At 50.0% G+C, this 19,723-nt stretch overlaps 1 protein-coding gene across 1 annotated transcript; it reads left to right on the top strand.

Annotated features, from left to right (window-relative positions):
* The first annotated feature begins 4,999 nt into the window (after positions 1-4,999).
* Positions 5,000-10,081, top strand: LOC149524382 (uncharacterized). Its single transcript, XM_089778225.1, has 7 exons — positions 5,000-5,333; positions 5,940-6,056; positions 6,481-6,591; positions 6,819-6,875; positions 6,971-7,108; positions 8,323-8,445; positions 8,840-10,081. Exons 2-7 carry the CDS (start codon positions 5,997-5,999, stop codon positions 8,885-8,887), a joined length of 537 nt encoding a protein of 178 aa, XP_089634351.1. The 5' UTR covers positions 5,000-5,333; positions 5,940-5,996; the 3' UTR covers positions 8,888-10,081.
* Positions 10,082-19,723: the final 9,642 nt, after the last annotated feature.

Raw genomic sequence — 19,723 nt, 5'->3', positions numbered from 1 at the left:
GAGAGGCGATCACTTAACTGCCAAGGGGTGGCAGTTCTGTCCCAGGCTGGGTGGTAAAGCAAGAGTTACTGTGCAATTTCACATTGTAACCAAAAACCTTTATGTTCTGAGTTTGAGAAAATGGAGGAATCGGAAAGTGTCCTAAAGATCAAGGTAAGTGTTTATGCCTCATGTTCTTAGGGGTTCGGCTTTATCCAGGCCAATTCCAGAACAAGCCTCGTAAATTTGTCACAAGTTTCATAACTGTTTTCCTTAAAGCCTCAGCTCCTGGTGTCAAGTGGATCTGTGACTCCTCCCCCTGCCCTCCTTAGAAAATAAAGGCTGGCATCTAGTCCTTGTGCCCATGGAGAACATTTCAAAATGTGACCCCAGTGCACCTAAAGGTTTGAAAAGCAAAAGGCAAATAAAAACGTCCGATCTATTTTTATATAATCTCCTGAATGTAAAGCCAAGGTCATGGCTTTTTTTTGGTGAGTCTGATTCATGATATTTGAACACTTGGGGCTGGCAATCCAGTAAAAGTGACTTGCAGGTGTCACTTTCACTCCTGTGAAAGATCTGTTTCTAGCCTATTATTTGTAGTGAGGTAATGAACACCCCTTAATCCCCAGGCAGCTGCAGTATAAATTCACAGGGCCTTACTCTAGTAGGGTGCTTCCAAAGTTAAATGATCTGTTCCAAGCTTGGAGAATTGCAAAAAAGTGATAGAAAGTCATCCACGCTTTTCTACAAGTATTTTGATTGGTTGTATTCAAGTGTTTGTAACAAAGCAAGGAGATATTAAAATGCAAAATCTCACCAATATCCCTTCAGTGACTTGACGTAAGTTGTGAGAACATGTTTGTATTGGAGATCACTGGGCTTAAAAAGAGAATTAAATACATGTTAAAATAAAGGTGTTTGACAAAGTGCTCCTAACAACTAACTTATAAGTTACCTACCAAAAAAACACCCACCTAGCATTTTCAGGTGCCTAGATAACTTCTGGAATCATAATTAAAGTTGCCCCCCTAACATAATCTGAAATGGTACTTCTGTGCTTTAGAGGGACGAACAGGAGCAGATCAATCTATTTAGCATTAAAGGTTCCTCAGGACTCATTGGAGTTTGTCTGTTTCAGACAAACTCCAGTCATCTGAAGAAGTGGGTTGTGCCCAGGAAAGCTCATGATCCCATCGACATGTTTTGTTAGTCTATAAAGTGCTACCAGACCATCTGTTGTTTTTTAATTTTATCTTAGTACTGTACGATCTGCTCTGTGTAGCACTCTGTCCCCCTCTACTGGTGGCTTGGCCAGCTAGAGCTTCTGTTGGCTTTGGCTAAGAGAAAGTAGAAGTTCCTGTGTTGAGAGTAAGAGGCCATGGTTCAGTCCCTTCCCATGTGCAGGGGCATTAGGGTTACATTAAGGCACAGAAAAAATTAGGAGAGGTGGACTTAAACTCCAAACTTAAGGGCTTTTTCATCCTAGCAAACAGACTCTAGCAAGATCCCATAGGTGGAAGCTGAAGCTAGACCAATTCAGCTTAGAAAGAAGATGCGATTTTAAAAAAAATAAAGCAATAAGAGTGACTAGCCATGGGGACACCTTGCCCAGGGCTCCGGTGGAGACTCATTCGATGGAGTCTTGTGTTTAAATCAAGATTGGCAGCTTTTCCTAAGGATGGGTGCAATTAAAAAAAAAATGATGGAGAAATGTTGCCGCAGAGGGCAGGACAAGAGGCAGCAGTTCAAATGAAATCTGTGTTGGGGTCGATGAAATCTCTGGCAAAAACTACCCAGCTGTAAGAACAGGAGGACAATGGAATAAGCTGTCCAAGGAGCTTGTAGAATCTCCTTCCCTGGATGTTTTCAAACAAAGGCTGGATAGCCAGCTCAAATCCGGGGCTCCTTACAGCCCCCAGACTGGTGACCTCTCCAAATAGGCCACAAACCAGTCTCACAGAGCACTTCAGCTGCCTGCCTGAAGCCTCACGAGCAAAACCCCTCCGACACCCCAGCAATATCCGTGCCCCAGATGGCCCCGGGCCTCATACACAGGTGGGGGGGTCCTAGCACCCAATCCCACCTACCCCGAACAAGTTCTGTCTGGTTCCAAGAAACCAGCCATAGATCCCTGGTCAATTTACCCTCTGGATCTTACCCGCAAATCACGCTGGGCCAATCCTTTAGAATCTAAAACTAAAGGTTTATTATCACAAGAAAGAAAAGCATGAGAGTCAGGTTGTTAAAGAATAGTACGTTACATGCACCGAATCTCCCAGTCCTTGATGCAGGCTCTAGCAGAGATGTTACAGCTGCTGGTTTAAAAGTCCTTGTTGCACATCCTAGCATCAGGATGGGTTCACAGGTCTTCCGGGCTCTTCGATCCCTGCACTGCTGCCTCTGGGATGAAGTGCTGAGCTGAGAACAAAATGGCATTGACCACATGGCCTCTTTATACCTCCTTCCTGGCCTCTTCTTGTATGCAGCAGGTCACCTGGTCAGAGGCCAATCTCTGTGTTTCCTGCTGGCTGCTCTCAGGTGACAGCCCCCATTCTTTAGGTGTGTCCTTGGCCCATCAAGTGCCATTGTCCCACAGGGCCTGGCTAATCAGCCTGTCCATAGCAATGCTTAACCACATTCAGAGAAATATTCAACTTCCACACAGATTACAGATTCCTACCTATACACACAGACATTATACACTCACATAAATAGCGTACCTAAGGTCAGCAAACAATAAGCTCCCATTCAATACCCCACATGGCTCCCTTTTATAGCAATTTCTGGGGCCAACACCCCCACCTAGGGGTGCAGCAGCGATCTGGCTGCTTCCCTCCAATTCGGTAATGTGACAAGGATCCTTGCGGGGGGATCCCCGCCCAGTTCTGTGGTTCTATGATCTGCGCTAATTCAAACCGTAACAAATTCAGGGTGGTCCCGTGGCCTGTGCTAAGCAGGCAGTCAGCCTAGCTAATCACAGTGGTCCCTTCTGGCCTTGAAGTCTATCCTAGGTGGTACTTGCTGGCAGTGACGGTAGGAGTTGATGTCTTTCTCCTACACTGTTACCGCGGCAGTGAATTGTATGTGGGGCTGCCCCAACAATCCCACATTTTGAGGGTCCCTATAGGGGCTGCTCCAACCATCCTATGGATAGGGTGGTTAAGGTTGCCAGGTGTCTGGTATTTACCCGGACAGTCCGGTATTTTTGCCTCCTATCTGGTAAAAAAAATTCAGAAAATACCGGACACCTGAGATGTCCGGTATTTTCTGATTTTTCTTTCCCCCCCCGGCCAGGAGGCAATAATGCTGGGCACCTAGCAATGCTACAAACACTCAGTGCCCAGCTTGCCCCTCCCCCAGCACCCCCAGACTCCTGCCCCCAGACCCCATGTTTACCTGGTTCCACAAGACTGTTGGTAGAAAATGGCTGCTGGCAAAAAGACCAAGGGGAAGCACTGCCACCCCTGGGTCTTAGTGCTCAACCTCTCCCTGTTCCTATCCCTACACTCACTCTTAAAGGGGACGTGCTGTTTTATTTTTTTTTTAACAACTTTGGTTCCCCCCCCCCTTTTTTCAACAGAATTTTTTCCTAGTGTTTCTTTTTGGGGGGGGGGGGGTAATTTTGGGTTCAACCATCTGGCAACCCTAAGGGTGGTCCCCATCATGATAGCAGCCACATGGTCTGTAGTAGTCTGGGGCAATACGTGGGGGCCTGGTGCAGGGTAGCAGTGGGGACTGGGCCCCTCCTCACTCCTGACTGCAATGGGAATCCATGGGAAGTGGAGCGACACAGCCGCCTGCTCTGCCCAGCTATCTCCTAGCTGGGTCGCTCCGCTTCACTGTGGCAGCGGGAAACAGTGCTCCGGTCACAGCCTGCTCCCCCCCCCCCCCAAGCAAATGGGGCTCAGGAGCATAGCAGGCTGGGGAAGCAGAGGGATCTGGCTGGGAGATGGCAGAGAGGAGCAGGCTGCTGTGTTGCTCCATTTCCCAGGGCTCCTGCCACAGGGAGTGCATAAACCCACCCCCACTGTGCCAGCCCCCGCAAGTAATCCTGCAGCTTGCATCTCTTGGAGGAGGGGACTTCAGGGAAGGGTGCAATGGAGCCAAGAGGGGGCAGAGCAGGGACTGGGCTGCTGGGTGGGGGGGGGGGAAGGGATGTACTGGAGCAGAGCAGAGGTGAGACAGGGCCTAGAGTGGAGGGTGTTGCCCTGGGCCATAGGGACTGCCCTGCCTCCAGCCCCACTCCAGGCTGATTGTTCTAGGATTGGGAGGTGGGTGTGAGGGAGGATAATGGCGGCAGGTGGGGAGGGGGGAAGGGAAGGTAACCATGCAGTAGCAGAACTCCTCCGAGATAAGCCTAGTTAATCAACAGACACTTGCAGCAGCTTCCCCCAGCTGGGTCCTCTGGAGGGGGCATGGGCTGGGACTGCAACAGGTGGGGAGGCCGCTTGGAAGGACACAGGGAAATGGCGCTGCCTATGGGGAAACCAGCCGGGGAGCTGAGGAGGCTGCCTGGAGCTGGGGTATTGGCCGGGCCGGGCGGCATGTTGTGAGGGGCGGACGCAGGAAATGGACCTGTGATGAAGCTGGCTGTGAGGGGCCCTGGGGCAAGGGCACAACCCCAGTCCCTGACCCCTCAGTAGATAATTATCCACCTCGCGATCAACCCAGGGCTCAAGGTGGTGTGTGGCGGGGGGGGGGGGGTACCAGCTTTGACAGGGACACAGTGTGTGGGGTCAGCTGGGAGAGCTGGGGGGTGATGGAGATGTGGGGGGGGGGAGCTCTCCAGGAATGGCTGGTGGTTGTGAGACTCACCACAGAAGGGCCAAAGGGTGGTGGAGTGTGTGTGTGTGGGGGGGGGGAATTTCCCTGGCATGGCCATCTTGGTATGTCTCTTTCCCTGGTGGCCCTCCCTGACATGTTCTCATCTCCTCCAGAGCCACAGAGGCCATCGACCCCACCCCACACAGCCACTTAGACCCATCCCCTGGAGCCACCCAGCCCCACAGGCAGCTGTATCACTTGGCCCCAGATGGGCCGGCCCCCTTGGTTCCTGAGGCACAGCGACCTTCCCTGGGCTGGAAGGAAGCTGGCAGGCCCCTTCCCATCTCAGTCAGGGACGCTGGGACTGGGGAGGGCAGCGCGTGCTGGGTGGTGTTGAAAGCTCTTTCTGTGGTAACCATCCGGCAGCCCCACAGGGGGTTAGGACACTTCCTGGCAGGCCTCCAAGGATGCAAGGGGTGTTGGCTCTGCCTGGCGGGGGCGGGGGAGCAGCAGGAGAAACGGGCGGAAAGCCCGTTGTTAGCACCCACATTGGGAGCCCACCTCGGTGACAGGACGGAGCAACCCGGGTGAGTGTGGGGAGAGATGTGGGTGAGGGGTCCATCGGGAGGGCGGTGGGTGGGGTCAGGGCAGCGTTCCCTGTAAGCTGGGCACTTGTGCAGCTGCTCAGAGTCAAATGCCACCCAGCAGATTCGCAGAGCGCCCTCAGCTGGGTGTTGTGTTTCGACCAGTGGTGCACATTCGCATGTAACTCAGTGCACATAACAAATTTATCCTGCACATGGAGAGAGAGAGTGCACACATGGATGGAAAAGATTAGAGGGAACTTTGTTCAGGGGTTTGGGGCTGGATCACTGCAGGAAGAGGTGACTGGCCTGTGGAGGGCGAAGGATCCTTTGGGACAGGACCCCTGCCCTTCATTCCCCCTGGTCAGAGGAGCGTCTCATCCTGGAAGCCCTAAATCTCTGCCTGTCTCATGGTTTCCTCTACTTCCAACTTGTCTCCTAGGTAGAGACTGGCCTGTTGCCCCTCCCTTGGGGCTTCCCCCCACAGGGACCAGGCCGATAATCTTTGGGGTGACACTCTCAGGAGGGGGTTGCACGGGCTGGGGTGGGGGGGAATGGCTCTGCTCATATCCTTCTCAGATTGACGCTCCCCCATTACTCCCTTCGCAGGCTCGTTTGCAGGCCTCCGCCGGGGTTTGATTCGTGTCACCACACCCAGGGGCCGCCATGCCGGAGCTGGAATCCCCACTGCACAGCTTCCTTGGGGTGCAGCCCAGAGTCCTCGGGGTGAGGCCTGGCCCAGGGAGAGACAGGGCTGGGAGCTTCCTTCCTGCATCTCCCCTTGGGCCTCCCTCCTGTTCCCGCCTCCCACAGCTGTGGCAGTGCCCCCAGATGTGGCTCTGTGGGCAATGAAGGTCCCGCTCCTTTGCCACACCCAGAAATCAGGGAAGTGCTCTGGGTCTCAGGGCCCTGTGCTGGCCCCTAGAACTACTTGGGCTCACTTTGGATGGGGCTTGAGCCTCAGAGTGGGAGGGAAGCAAATGCCCATGTGGTTTATCAGCAAACAGCCTCTCCCCTGGCCCTGATGCCGGGCGCTGCAAGGCTGGCTTGCGCTCTGGGCCATGCCAAGGGTTGGTATCCGACGGGCATCGTTAGCGACCGCCGTACTCCCGGACCCCTTGCCAATGGCTGCAGCGTCTCTCGTTGCCAGGCGATGCTAGTGGTGCTGGGGCTGCTGCAGGCGGCCTTCGGAACGCTCTTCGTCATCGACAACTGCGCCTACACGGATGGTGTCGGCATCCACTTCTTCCCAGGAGTCCTGGTAAGAGGAGTCGTCGTCTGGGCTCCCCCATGGGCCCACCCATGCCCACCTCTGCCAGTGCCCCCTCAACCCTGACCTGCAGCCCCCTGGCTATCCCAGCTCTGGGCTCCCCACCCCCTCTACACACCTGTGACAGTGCCCCTCAATCCTCACCTACAGCTTAGAGCTGAATAACTTTCCCTCCACCAAAGCCTGACAGTTTCTCCTTGTGCTCTGACTCCCTACAGTTGTTCTTGGCTGGCATCACTGCCATCGCAGCTGACAAAGCACCTAGCATGGCCCTGGTGAGTCCTGGTCCTCTCTGTCTCTTTCCATCTCTCTCTCTCCCCTCCCCGCTTTCCTTGGGGACCACGTTGCCCATAGTTCTGCTCTCTCGCAGGCGAAGGCCAGTCTGGTGATCCAGATCATCGCTGCAGCTGTTGTCGTGGTGATCTGTTTCCTCTACCTGAGGGACCTGTTCTCCTATCTCAATTTTGACTGTGATCTCCAGGACTGCCGTGTGCATGACCAGATCCTGGTGAGTCGTCCCGTCCCTCTCCTCCCCTGATCCCATGTCCAGCCCTGCCTTGTTTCGGGAGACAATCAGCTGTCTTCTGGGGGAGGGGGAAGGTGTATGATGCTGGGGGATTCAGATGCCATCATCTTTTGTGCCTGGGCTTCCATTCCACCCCCTTGGCTGCTATAACTCTGAAGGCCAGAGTCTGACCTACATAGCATGGGTCAGAGAATGTCTTGTCTTAGGTTCTTCTATCACCCCTTAACCACTTTAATGTCTGGATCTTGGGAGGCAGAGCTGTGCTCTACTCTCCAGCTTACAGACGGAAAAGGCTAACGCTCATCACACCTAGATACTTGTCACAACCTGGACCTACGTGTCTGTCTATACGTCATGCAGGACATGGATGGCAGTCATGGCTTGTCAGACCATCCTTTTTTCCCCCAATAATTGACCATTACCCCGTGACTTTTGCCTAGCTGAACCCAATGCCCTGTGGTCTAATGGCAGCGTCTATCTTAGAGATCCAGTCTCAGTTTAAGGATTCCAGGGTATGTCTACACTACACTCCTGATTCGAACTAGGAGGGTAATGTAGGCATACCGCACTTGCAAATGAAGCCCGGGATTTGAATTTCCCGGGCTTCATTTGCATGAAGCCAGCCGGCGCCATTTTTAAATGCCGGCAGTTCGAACCCCGTGCCGCACGGCTACATGCGGCACGGAGTAGCTAGTTTGGATTAGGCTTCCTAATCCGAACTAGCTGTACTCCTCGTGGAATGAGGAGTACAGCTAGTTCGGATTAGGAAGCCTAATCCGAACTAGCTACTCTGTGCTGCGTGTAGCCGCGCGGCACAGGGTTCGAACTAGCCGGGATTTAAAAATGGCGGCGCCCGGCTTATGCAAATGAAGCCCGGGAAATTCAAATCCCGGGCTTCATTTGCAAGTGCGGTATGTCTACATTACCCCGCTAGTTCGAACTAGCGGGGTAGTGTAGACATACCCTGAATGATTATTAATATTTAATATTCTCATGGTGTAGAATTCCAATGGTGTACATTTTCCATGGTCCCCAGCATCACTGACAAGGGGGCTGGAGATAAAGTCCTTAGAAGGTATCCCCCTTCCACTGTTTGTAGGGATATAAGTGGTGATGTAGTTGTCTTCCTAGCTCTAGTTTCTATGCTGATCTACAGGGAATTGTTTGTAATTTTCTGTCCTTGGTCTCTTCTCTAGATCTATTGCACAGGCATGCGGGGCATTGCACTCTTCACGGCAACTCTGGGGTTGTGCTTCACTGTTTCTCTGGCAGTGTTTGGATGCAAAGCTGTCTGTTATCCAGACTCTGAAGACAATGTGGTAATTAAACAGCCGCTGCATAGGAGGGAAGGGGAAGAGAAACAAAATGAGAAAACGGGATCTTTATTTTTTTTTAAATCACTATAACTCCTGACACACAGCTCCAGTTCCAGCTTTGTCTTGTTGATGGCAGGCTGCACCCTGCTTGGTACTCTACAGCACAGACACCTAGTGGCCGAGTAGTACACTGCACATAATCGATATTGCACAGACAGTGGACAGAAGAGGGAGAGAGGCCTGGGGTGAAGTTCCCAGTTACAGTGCCTTTTTCTAAGCAGGCCAATCAGGACAGATGGGTGCTAGGAGACAGCAGGATGGTGGCCTTGGGGGCTGGGGTTTCATTACTGCTATATGTGTGGATTGTTCAGCATGCTTCATTTCCTGTCTCTTCCAGCCCATTGTTGCCATGAGCTCTTACGAGGCCCAAGCAGATCCTGAGTGAGAGGGACCCCTTTCCTGCCACCAGCTGGAGTGACCTCACCAGATAGCTCCGCCTGAGAAATGCTGCTTCATTTGTGAGCAATAACCCACAGCAAGGGGCAAGGCCAAGTACCCAGGCAGTGCAGGATTCTGGGGATAGAGAGGGGATCACCAAGCAGCACAGCCAGGCAGACTTGCTCCTAGAAGACATTGGCAGGTCCCCTACTAACTTTTGTCCCCATGACCATTGCCACTGGCTTCTCCATGCAGCAGGCAAATGGCCTGGATTCTCCCGTGATCAATAAGGCTACATCTACATTGAGTTTTCTCGGCAAAAAATATGCTAATGAGGTACTCATTTGCATGAGTCACGATCTCATTTGCATATTTTCCGCCAATCCATTTCCGCGCTAGGGTTTTTCCACAAAAACGAGCAGTGTGGATGTTCTCTTTTTGTGCAAAAAAACCCATTTATACCAGGACTGAATTTGCCCTGTTTTTGTCACCATGTCACATGATGTTGCATTGCCCCCCATGGGGGACCTGTTAATATAGAGCAGTGTTTCCCAATTGTATTTGGCCATGGAACCCTTTTAAACTCAAAAGAATTTTGTGGAACCCCTAATAACAGCAACTGGTTTGACAGCTGAAGCTTCGACTTTGTTCGAAACGACGCTAGTATATTTGCATTCTGTCACCTACGTGATCTGAGTGGGTACGGGGATTTATGGTGGTATATAACAGGTGATCGCACCACTGACTGCATATGCAGCACTGAGTAGTGACATGATCATCTCTGGCTAAGCTGGCATTACACAGGGACGCTTATCATAGTAAAAACAATTGAAAATGGTTTTCAATAAAATTCATAAATGCTTTGGAAAAAATATTAATCACAAAATGTTATTGTAATGGAATTTTCTCGTGGAACCCTTATGTTCACTTTGCAGAACTCCAGGGTTCCACGGAACACCATTTGAGAAACAATGCTGCAAAGCATCACCATCAAAAGTGGTAATAGGGGTACCTGGGTGAGTCGCATCAGGGATAGACACAGGCATCTACCTGCTACTTGGCCTGGGTTATTGCTGATCTGCACTATCTCTTGCTTTCATTTAAAAACAAATTAAACAGTTCAGGAAACTCCGGCATTCCTTCTGTTTCTGGTGTACCAGGAAAACGATCTTCCACAGCTGCAGTGCCTCCCCTCCCAACAGAAGCCACACGAGTAATTTCAGAACGGCTCTATACAATAGAGCTAAGCAAACATTGGCATTTCCTAGGATGCTGACATTTTTTATGCTTGTTTCCATCCAAATTGGGACAAAATACTAATTCTTCCCTGAAAAAAGTTCTGAAAACTCAGAAATTTCTAAATTTTTTGCCATTTGCTGTTGAAACACTTTGAGATGCTGTAGTTCCTCTGTGGGAGTTATAGTGTGGGTGCATGTTGCCTTCATTCTTTATAGTCTTCATTCTCTGGCTAGACTACATTTCCCATCATGCAACTTGGTTTGAGGGAAGACTACGTTGCATCATGGGAGATGTAGTACCCAGCTATCTGACGTACTCCCTTCACATGCAAAACCAAAACCAGTGGCTAAGAATATGCCACAGTGGTTACCTCATTCAGGGAACCCATGAATTTTGCTATTGATTTGGACCTCATGGTCCTCCTTAACAGGACATCAGTTCACTTTGATCTGCCCCCATCCTCTTGGAAACAGGACTAAAGTGAACTAACCAACTGGTGATGTCCAGAAATAGATGCAGTTTTTGTTGTTGCCATGAGCATGGCATGATTTTAACATGCCGAAATTGTACCCATGGCAACGGCACATGACGGAGGCTCAGTTTTGCACACGAAAGTCAGGAAGTGCCAGAGTCTTAGAGGGCAACCTCTCCAGGCAGGCAGCGTCTCTTCATCCGAACCACAGAAGCCAGATTCTGAGAGAGGACTTTGGCTGCTACCATGACCTACTTCTCTAATAAGAAGAAGCTTCAGAATCTGACATCTTTCTGCGCACCCACAAAGCCGCCCTGAGCATGACAAGAATCGACACTGACCGACAGCAGTGATGGATGCCGCACCACAGACTGCAGAATGGTTCTGCACGCTATGGCTGAGCAAACATTGGCATTTCCAGCCCTTGGGAGAGCTGCAATTGGCGCAGCCACCAGGGTAACAGATCTCCTGGGGCTGCTGGGCTGATCAGGATCCATTTTTCAAACTCTATACAAAGGGAAGGGGCATGAGCAACCTTGGCCTAGATTTTACCCTGCCCCTTGTGGTGAAGGGATGAAAACAGCTTTTGATCATCACTTTCCTGTATCATTCTGATGCTCTGAGGTTTGGCTCCGCGTGGTACCCAGTGTACATTAGAGCAGCTCTCACACTCCTCAGCTTGTGCGTTGCTTCCCTGCCCCTAGGAAGCTAAGAATATCCCATAAGGCCATCTTTGCCACATGCCCATCTCTCCTCTGAACTGCCTCTGTTTCAGTGGCTGGTGCCAATCCTTCAGACAGCTCTCTACCATGCAGACACAGGGGAGCTGGCTATAAAAAGTCTTCCCTGTTTCAGGGAGGGGTGGGGGAAATCTGGCTACAGGACCATCTCCCCCAGGGGAAGGGCCCAATGCAGAGTCTGAAAATGCTCCAAAACTTCCCTCCTCAGAAAATCTTTTACAGGTGTGAAGGGATCAATACCCCAGCTGGCCCTGAAAGAGTTAAGGGGCATGAGAGGCCCAGAGATCCAGCTGGCAGACCCCGCTGGTCTCATTAAAGCTGATGCCCAGTTGGCACAGAAACTGCAATGTGGGGTGATCATCAAGGAAGGAAGCCCGATCCAAAGGAGGCTGCTGGGGCAGAGGGAAGGAACGCGGCAATCCCTCTCTGGGATGAGGGAGAGTGGGAGAGCCAAGGGAGAAGGCTGGGGGAGAGTAGGGTAGCTTTGGGTTCCTTTTCTGAGTAGAAAGGAGTCTGGCAGTGAGGCTGCCAGACACAGCCTGTGGGGGTCAGCCCTGATAATAGGACAGGCTCTGAACTTCCAGGGAGAGAACCCAGGGACCTAGACAAGGCCAAACCTAGGGCAGGCAGATGCAGCTTTACATTTGTACTTCCAGGGAAGGGGGGGGAGGGAGTTCCTAAGAAAAACATGAACTTCAAGAGGCTGGGGGAGGGGGTTAGCAAAGGGGTTACTGTAGGACGAACACCAGGGAGGCATCAGCGAGGCGCTTGATGGACCAGTCCTTGAGGGGGCGTTACAGGGCGAAGCTTTTTTTTGACAGCTCCAGACGTTAGAGAATAAGGACTTTGAGAGGGCATGAGGCCCAAAGCAAACTTACGGAGCAGCAGCATTATTTGCTGGACTTCCTGTTACCTAAAAAGACGTGGAAGTAAGATGTGGTCCGATAGAATTGTGAGAAGAGATGGGCCTCAGTGGGGGTATGTCTACACTGCCACCCTAGTTCGAACTAGGGAGGCTAATGTAGGCATTCGAACTTGCAAATGAAGCCCGGGATTTAAATATCCTGGGCTTCATTTGCATGTTCCCAGGCAGGCACCATTTTTAAATGCCTGTAGTTCGAACTACCTGCCCGCAGCTACACGCGGCATGGACTAGATCGTTCGAATTAAAGCTCCTAATTCGAACTACTGTTATTCCTCCTGCAAGGGTGCTAGAAACAGAAGAGCTGCTACATCGCGCCCACCCACGAGGAATGCCCCGGCTAGAAGTCAAGTGTCTACACCAGCCTAAGTGATGTTTGTCCAACAATCAATCCACCCTACCCCCAGTGGAGTTTGGACCTTCTCGAGCCAAAGGAGCCTACTAGGGATTGCTCTGTGGTAGCTGATTTTACAGGGAAAGTAACCAGCTAGCAGAGTGATGAATGGTAGCATAAAACTCTAAGACAGAATTATGATAGAGGATAATAGAATCTTCCTGGGGATTTAGTGGCATTGAATAAAGAATACGTGTCATGAAAATATGATGGCATTTTTGATGGTGTGGGGATAGAATTGGCAAATAAAAAGGGTGTAAGTCAGAGGTACAAATCAGATCTCACAATCCAGGAAGAGCTGGCAATAAAAGCACTGTCAGTCGAGGGGATAATAGTTATAGACAGATGATTCAAGCAGTATCTATGTCATGCCAAGAGTCCTAGACTGCTGTTCTACTGGAGGCAACCAATCACCATTCTTATTCTACAGAAAATTTGCATACTATAGTTTCATCCATACAGAAACGCAACCAGCACACACAATAACCACAAACATGTCCAGCTGCTCACCGTAGCACACCCCTATCAGTCGTCACCCACACAAATCTGCACAAGTCTTCTAGCACAACACAACCTGCACGCATATCAACACAACCAACACTCACATAGTGGCACAAGTGGCATAGGTGTGGGTCACCATGAGGGGAAAATAAGTGGAATTGCTATCTATTTCACAATCTCCCACCAGGAAAAGTTGATAGGAGGGCTTGGTCAGAATCACACACTTAGCGGGAGCATAGAAGGTATGATCACGGGAAGGAAGGAGGAGAAGGGAAGGAGCATTACCCAAATATAGAGAGAAATGTTTGCACCCAGCCTGAAGTGTGAAAGTAGAAAGAATTATACTGTAAGAGAAAGATGAATTGTGCTATAATAATTGAATAAGTTGAAGGAATACTGTTTGTCTCTGAACAGGAAGAAGAAAAGTATGTTAATGTTGTTTGTAGGTATGCAGATCAGAGTGCTAGCCAGGTGGGCCTGAGTTAATAGGAAAAGGAACATTAGGTATGAGGCAGAAAGCAATTGAGATAACCAGGGAGATATGGACAGGAGATTGCAGTGTGCTTGATGTGGAAATGAAGATACTTGACTAGCCTCGCACTAATCATGTGAAGTTTTGCCCCTCTTTTAATCCTGTTAACTTGGCTTTCTTTTGGCTGTATTAATCAAGGAGTTTGAACCTTGTAGGGTATTCACATTTTTCTGGGTGAATTAGCAGAGCAACTTTGCTAATAAACAGAGCGGTCTGACAAATCTGAGTGAGTCCTGTCTGACTTTGACAAAAGCCAACTGAGAAGAGGAATAAGCAATGAGACAGGGATGAGACTCACTGAGTCCTCAGCGTTGCAAGATTTCACAGTTTTTCAATGAGCCCGATCACGTGGAGAGAGTTACCACTGAAAGGCCAAGGCTGTGTGATATGGAACCTGTGGATATCCCATGGTAGCCACGTGACAGCCACTTGCCGACCCTGAGGATGGAGTTCCCAGTAAACTCTGTGCCATCTCTATTGGGCCTCACAGGGCAGGAGTGAGGCTAAACACTTAGGCTATGTCTACACTGCAGGATTCTTGTGCAAAAACTGTTTTACACAAGAGTTCTTGTGCAAAAGCTCTTCCACAAGAGAGCGTCTACACTGCCATGTGCTTTTGCGCAAGAGCGTTCACGGCAGTGTGGATGCTCTCTTGCGCAAGAAAGCTCTGATGGCCATTTTAGCCATAGGGCTTTCTCGTGCAAGAAACCTCTGTTGCCTGTCTACACTGCCTTCTTGTGGAAGAGCTCTTGTGCAAGAGGGCTTATTCCTCATGGGGAGAGGAATAACTCTTGCGCAAAAAGCCCTGTTTTCCAGTGCTTTACTGTACATTTATTTGGGCAAGAACGCACATGCAGTGCAGATGCTCTGCAAGTTTTCTTGCACAGTTGTTCTTGCACGAAAAGCCTGCAGTAGACATAGCCTAACCTATCAGTGGGAGTATGTAGCACACATATGAGTGGGGGTTATGCCCCTACAAAATCTGTGGCTGGAAAGGGCTTTCCAGCAGAGCCCAGTGAATAATCGGGTTTTGGGGGGCAGGAGGCGGGTTTCTGAACCTATACCAAAATAATTGGGAAACAGGGAAAAATTTTAGTTGAACCACAATAAAAATAAATTTCAACATTTTTGCCAAACCACCGAATCAGGAAAACAAACCATTGAAGATACATCTACACTGCACACTTATTTCAGAATAAGCTATTCCTGAAAAAATATCCCAAAATAGCTCATTTAGAAATAGCGTGTCTATACTACAGGGAAGCCTCGAAATTAGTCCAAGATAGACTCCCCTAATATGGACATGCTACCTCAGTTTAGAGCCCCAGGAAGTACTAGGGAGTAATTACTCTGAATGGCCATGGGAAGGAGCTATTTTGAGAGAGCGTCTACATTACAGATATTTCAAAATAGCTGTTTCAGAAGAGGGGTTATTCCTCATGGAATGAGGTTCACAGAAGTTGGAATAGGCCATCCGTTATTTCAAAATAATGGAATTGCTGCAGACATCCAAAATAATGTCTGTTATTCCGAAATAACGCTGCTATGTAGACGCACCCTGAGAGTTGAATGGAAGGTTTCATACAACACATGTTGTTTCCTCTTTGAGCTCTTATTTTGAAGAGATGTCTTAATTTTTAAAACAGGAAACCAGTTGTGTTTTAAATGAAAAGGTGTGGTGAATCACAAAGTTAGATTTTAAAAATGCCAGATTGAAACTTCCCATTTTTATTCAGAAGCTTTTAGGGGCCTTTCCTCCTCTGATTTGGAGAATTCAGCACAAATTCACCATATGTTTCAGTTGATCGGGAGCTGCATTTTTCACCAGGGAACATTTTACCTAGCTCTCCTTTCCAGGAGCAGAAAAGCTGTCTCTGTATGGGTCAAAGGCTGAAGGAAGTGTCTGGAAGGAAAAATGGGCCAGATACAGACCGTGGTTGGATGACACCCCAGGCTTCTGGGACGGGACTGATACACTAAGTATCTACAGCTCCCTGTGCAGGGATGGGGGTGAGGAAGCAGAGCAATTCTGATGTTGAAAGCCCCTTGCTTGCAGCAAGCGGCCGGCAGCCCTGTAGGAGGTTGGGACACTTCCTGGAAAGCGTGTCCTGGCTGTGATGTAACTAGGAGGTTCGGATCAGTCTGGCAGAGGAGTGACACGGAGCTGGTGAGTAGCACTCACACTGAGAACCCAGGGCCCACACCTGTGCTGGGATAGCACAACACAGGTGAACGCCGGGAGGGAAATGCTGGTCCCAGGTCCCCCAAGGTGGGGGAGGGGGCAATGGGGAGGGCCGTGGATGGGAGGAGGGGGTTGGGATTGGATCACTGAAGGAAGAGGTGGCTGGAGGTGACAGGCCTTCTGGGACAGGACAGGATCTCTGCCCTTCATTCCCTCTGGCCAGAGGAGTCTCCCACCCTGGGAACCTGAAATCTGTGTCTTTAACATGGCCTCTGCTCCTTTCAACTTGCCTCTTAGCTGAACACTCGGCCTCTTCCCCCTCCCTTGGGGCTTGCCCCACAGGGACCAGGCAGATCCTCCCAGGAGTGACTCTTGGGAGGGGCTGACCAAGCTGAGGACAGAGAGATTGAGAGAGAAAGAGAGAAAACAGATTAATTTAAGGGGGAAAATACAGAGGGACAGAGAGGGTAGGAGAGTGAGAGAGAAGAGGCGAGGGAGGCAGACTCTTAATGGGGTCAGGACATGGAACTCTGTTAGCGGCCGGTAGGGGTGCTGCTGTCAGAAAACGGGTTGAACGGAGGCGGTATAAGATCTCCACTTGCGTTCGGGTTGCTCGCTGGGTTGGCTACAGCCCATTTTCATGTATTCCTAGATTTACAGGGACTGTTAGGTCTTCTGATCTGACCCCCTCTGTGGCACAGGCCAGAGAACGTCACTCGGTTACACCTGTGTGGAGCTCAGTAACTTGTGTTTGGCTGAAGCCTCTTCTGGAACAGCCTTCAGGTCGGATTTGAAGCCAACAAGAGATGGAGAACCCACCATTTCCCTTGGTCACTTGTTCCAAGGGTTCTTTAACCTCACATTTAAAAATGTGTGCTTTGCGTCTACTTTGAATGTGCCCATCTTCAGCGTGCAGGCATTGGGTCTTTTTCTCTTTCTCCGTTGGGTTAAAGAGCCCATTGGTGTCTCATCATTTATATCCTGTAAGGGCTATTGTCAACTGGCTCTTCTGACATAAGACAGGACACTGGAGACTTTCAAAGTAACAGTGAACGCTTCCCTGAACTACCAGCTGAGCACTGTGTAGATCAGTATTGCTAGCCAGCCTCCAAGCACAAGCCCTGATAATGGTTCCCCCCCCCCCCCTACAACAATCGGCTTCACTCCAAAGTTCCTACTATCATTATATCTGCCCTTGAAAAAAACCCCATTCCCTTTAACTTGAACAGAGTACACATAGTACCTACAATTCTAGTTAGCACCCAATCTGAACCCTTAAAGAAGGGGTGGAGAACCTAAGGCCTGGGGGCCCAATGCAGCCCCTGGCTTGCTTGGATCTAGCCCCTTGGTCTCAGAACTCTCCCACCCCAGCACTCGGGAGTCTGCGCTGGTGCTCCAGCCCTTCCACCATTCCATTGCGGGGCTGGAGCACACAAACACTATTGGTCTAGGCCCCTCTGGGTTCTGGTGTGCAAGGGGAATGTGGGGAGCGTCTTTCTCCGTCTCAATCAGGGGCCACATCAGTGAAGGTTTTTTTTTCCTTCTCATTCGCGTGCAGCCCCCGATTGATTTTTCTGTGAGTCAGCAGTCCTCAACTCAAAAACGGTTCCCCCCCCTGCCTGAAAGAGTCTAGAACAGTTAGCCTCTGTAGCCTACTGCAGGGTACATCTACACTGCAATAAATGGAGCCCTGCAAACCCGTGGATATCCACTTGCTATCTGCGGAGGTAGATGTGAATAGCTGCAGCTCGCTTTTACAGCTAGTCTGCAAAATTCTGTATCCGTCCAGGGCTGTAACCATAAAAGACCCACAGCTGGCCCATGTCAGCTGACAGGCTTCCGGGGCTTGGGCTGCAGGGCTATAAAATTGCAGTGTAAACCATGGGTGGGGGGGTTCCGTCACAGTTCTTATTTCCCTTTTTATAGATGGGCCCTACATTTGCCCTTTTCCAGTCTTCTGGAATCTCTCCTGTCTGAGGCCATGCAACCCTATGAGAGGGGTGGGGGTCAGAGCTTGGGCTAGCCGGCGCCTCAATGTCTATGCTGCAATTTTATAGCCCTACAACATGAATCCTGCAAGCCTGAGTCTGCTGATCTGGGCTCGGTGACTCCTTGCTCTGAATTTTTATTGCAGTGTGGACATACCCTGGATCTAGCCGGTTTCCTTGCCACTCTGCCGTTCGCGGTAGTCACAGGAGTATCCGTGTCCCATTTTTCCTCTTCTATATTCAGACTGACCACTTGAGACTCGGTAGCCTGCATTGTCGGCATGTCTGAGCTGGATGTTGACACAGATTCTGTTTGCTCCATATGTTCATTCTCCTCCTGCGCAATTCTTTCAATGTCCATCAAATCTTTTCTGCATCCTCAGTAGACAGCTTCTTCCTCTGTGTCAACAAGATAAGATCTTGGAGCAGTGCATTGGTCAATTGCCTTGGCAGGTTTCTGGGCCCTTTCCCACAAATACAAACCATCGCTTCCTTTTTCCAGTGAGGATAATGGCTTTGCACTTTTGTCAAAATATAAGTCTCCTCTGATTGTCTCTCTAGTGCGTGTGTCTCCTTGTACAGGTCGAACCTCTGTGGCCTGGGACTCTCTGGTCTGGTAACATCTGTGGTCCAGCAGGACCATGGATGTTGCTGGACCAGAGAGCCCCAGTGTCAGAGGTTGCCAGTGGCTGGCCAGAATCTGTGGGGCTGCTGGAGCCCACAGGGCCAGTGGGGCATCAAAGCAGGAGGAGTCCAGCAGGGCAGCAAAGTTGGTGGGGCTGCTGGAGCCCAGCTGCTGGGAAGAGGAGCCCAGGTGGGAGCCTGGCACCCGCCCCCCACCTCCCTTGGTCTGGCAAACTCCCTTGTCCAGGACCGGTCAGGTCCCGAAGGTGCCGGACCAGGGAGGTCCATCCTGTACAACCTTGAGCTACTGTAACTTGGATGAAGTTGGCAATCTGGTCCTTAGATCCCTTTCCAAAAGGAGTAGAGCCGATGATCTGCAATCCTCCTTATTCCCTAGAGGTGTTAGTCCAACAGGCTAAGCTAGGGATCTGTTATCCTTGCTAGATTTTTTTTAAGATCCCTTTGTACGGTTTGAACTGCTCTCTGAGCCAGTCCATTCGATTGAGGGAACATCGGCCTTGATGTGTTATGAATGAAGTCCCAGCACTTTGTAAAACTTTTGTAAAGTCTCTGGAGCAAACTTGGGGTGCATTGTCACTAATGAGTTCTTCGGGGATGCCAGGCCTTGCAAACATAGACATGCAGCATCAGATGCACTTGTGGTCCTGAGGCAAGCAGCCTTCTGAGTATTTGAAATAACAATCAGCAAATAGGCCTGCCAAGCTAAGTTCCCTGTAAGCTGCATGACTGTGCAGCTGCTTAGTTAGCACCACGCAGACACCCAAGACACCCATGCAAGGTGGGAAGAAGGTCCAGTCAAGTACTAGCCTCCAGCCTGGTGGCCAGGGGAGGGGATCTTGGGAGAGAGGTTGCCATCATCCAAGTGGAAAAAAACCCACCCTTTCTTCTTGAACCCAGCAAGAAATCAGTTGGGAACTTCTTCCAGAGACTTGAGAACTTCTTCCATGCTCTTTTACCACAAGAGAGCTTAAAAAAGCCAAACAAACTATAATCTCTAATAGCTGACCTCTCAGTCTTAGGCGTGCATACACAGACCTCTCTTTCAAAACACAATAATCAGATCATGCTCTTAAAAAAGGTGATTTTATTGACAAAACAAGAAGATATACTTGGTAAAGCATACTGGGGTGCTAAGTATTAAAGAGCAACTGAGAAAAAACAGATTAAAGTGCAGAGAATTTCTTCCCTGGAATTCGGCTTTAAAGTTACAGTGGGGGGAGGGAGAGCA

Source organism: Pelodiscus sinensis, chromosome 5 (genome assembly GCF_052426305.1).
Source record: "Pelodiscus sinensis isolate ZL-2025 chromosome 5, ASM5242630v1, whole genome shotgun sequence".
NCBI classification, from domain to species: Eukaryota; Metazoa; Chordata; order Testudines; family Trionychidae; genus Pelodiscus; species Pelodiscus sinensis.
Note: the sequence above shows the minus strand (reverse complement) of the source record. Positions and strands in the feature narration are given on the sequence as shown.

Excerpts from the sequence above, each read along its gene's own strand:
- LOC149524382 (XM_089778225.1), top strand. The coding sequence starts at position 5,997 with ATGCCGGAGCTGGAATCCCCACTGCACAGCTTCCTTGGGGTGCAGCCC. Across the intron at positions 6,592-6,818 it reads ACTTCTTCCCAGGAGTCCTG|TTGTTCTTGGCTGGCATCAC; the intron begins GTAAGAGGAGTC and ends GACTCCCTACAG. Across the intron at positions 6,876-6,970 it reads AAGCACCTAGCATGGCCCTG|GCGAAGGCCAGTCTGGTGAT; the intron begins GTGAGTCCTGGT and ends GCTCTCTCGCAG.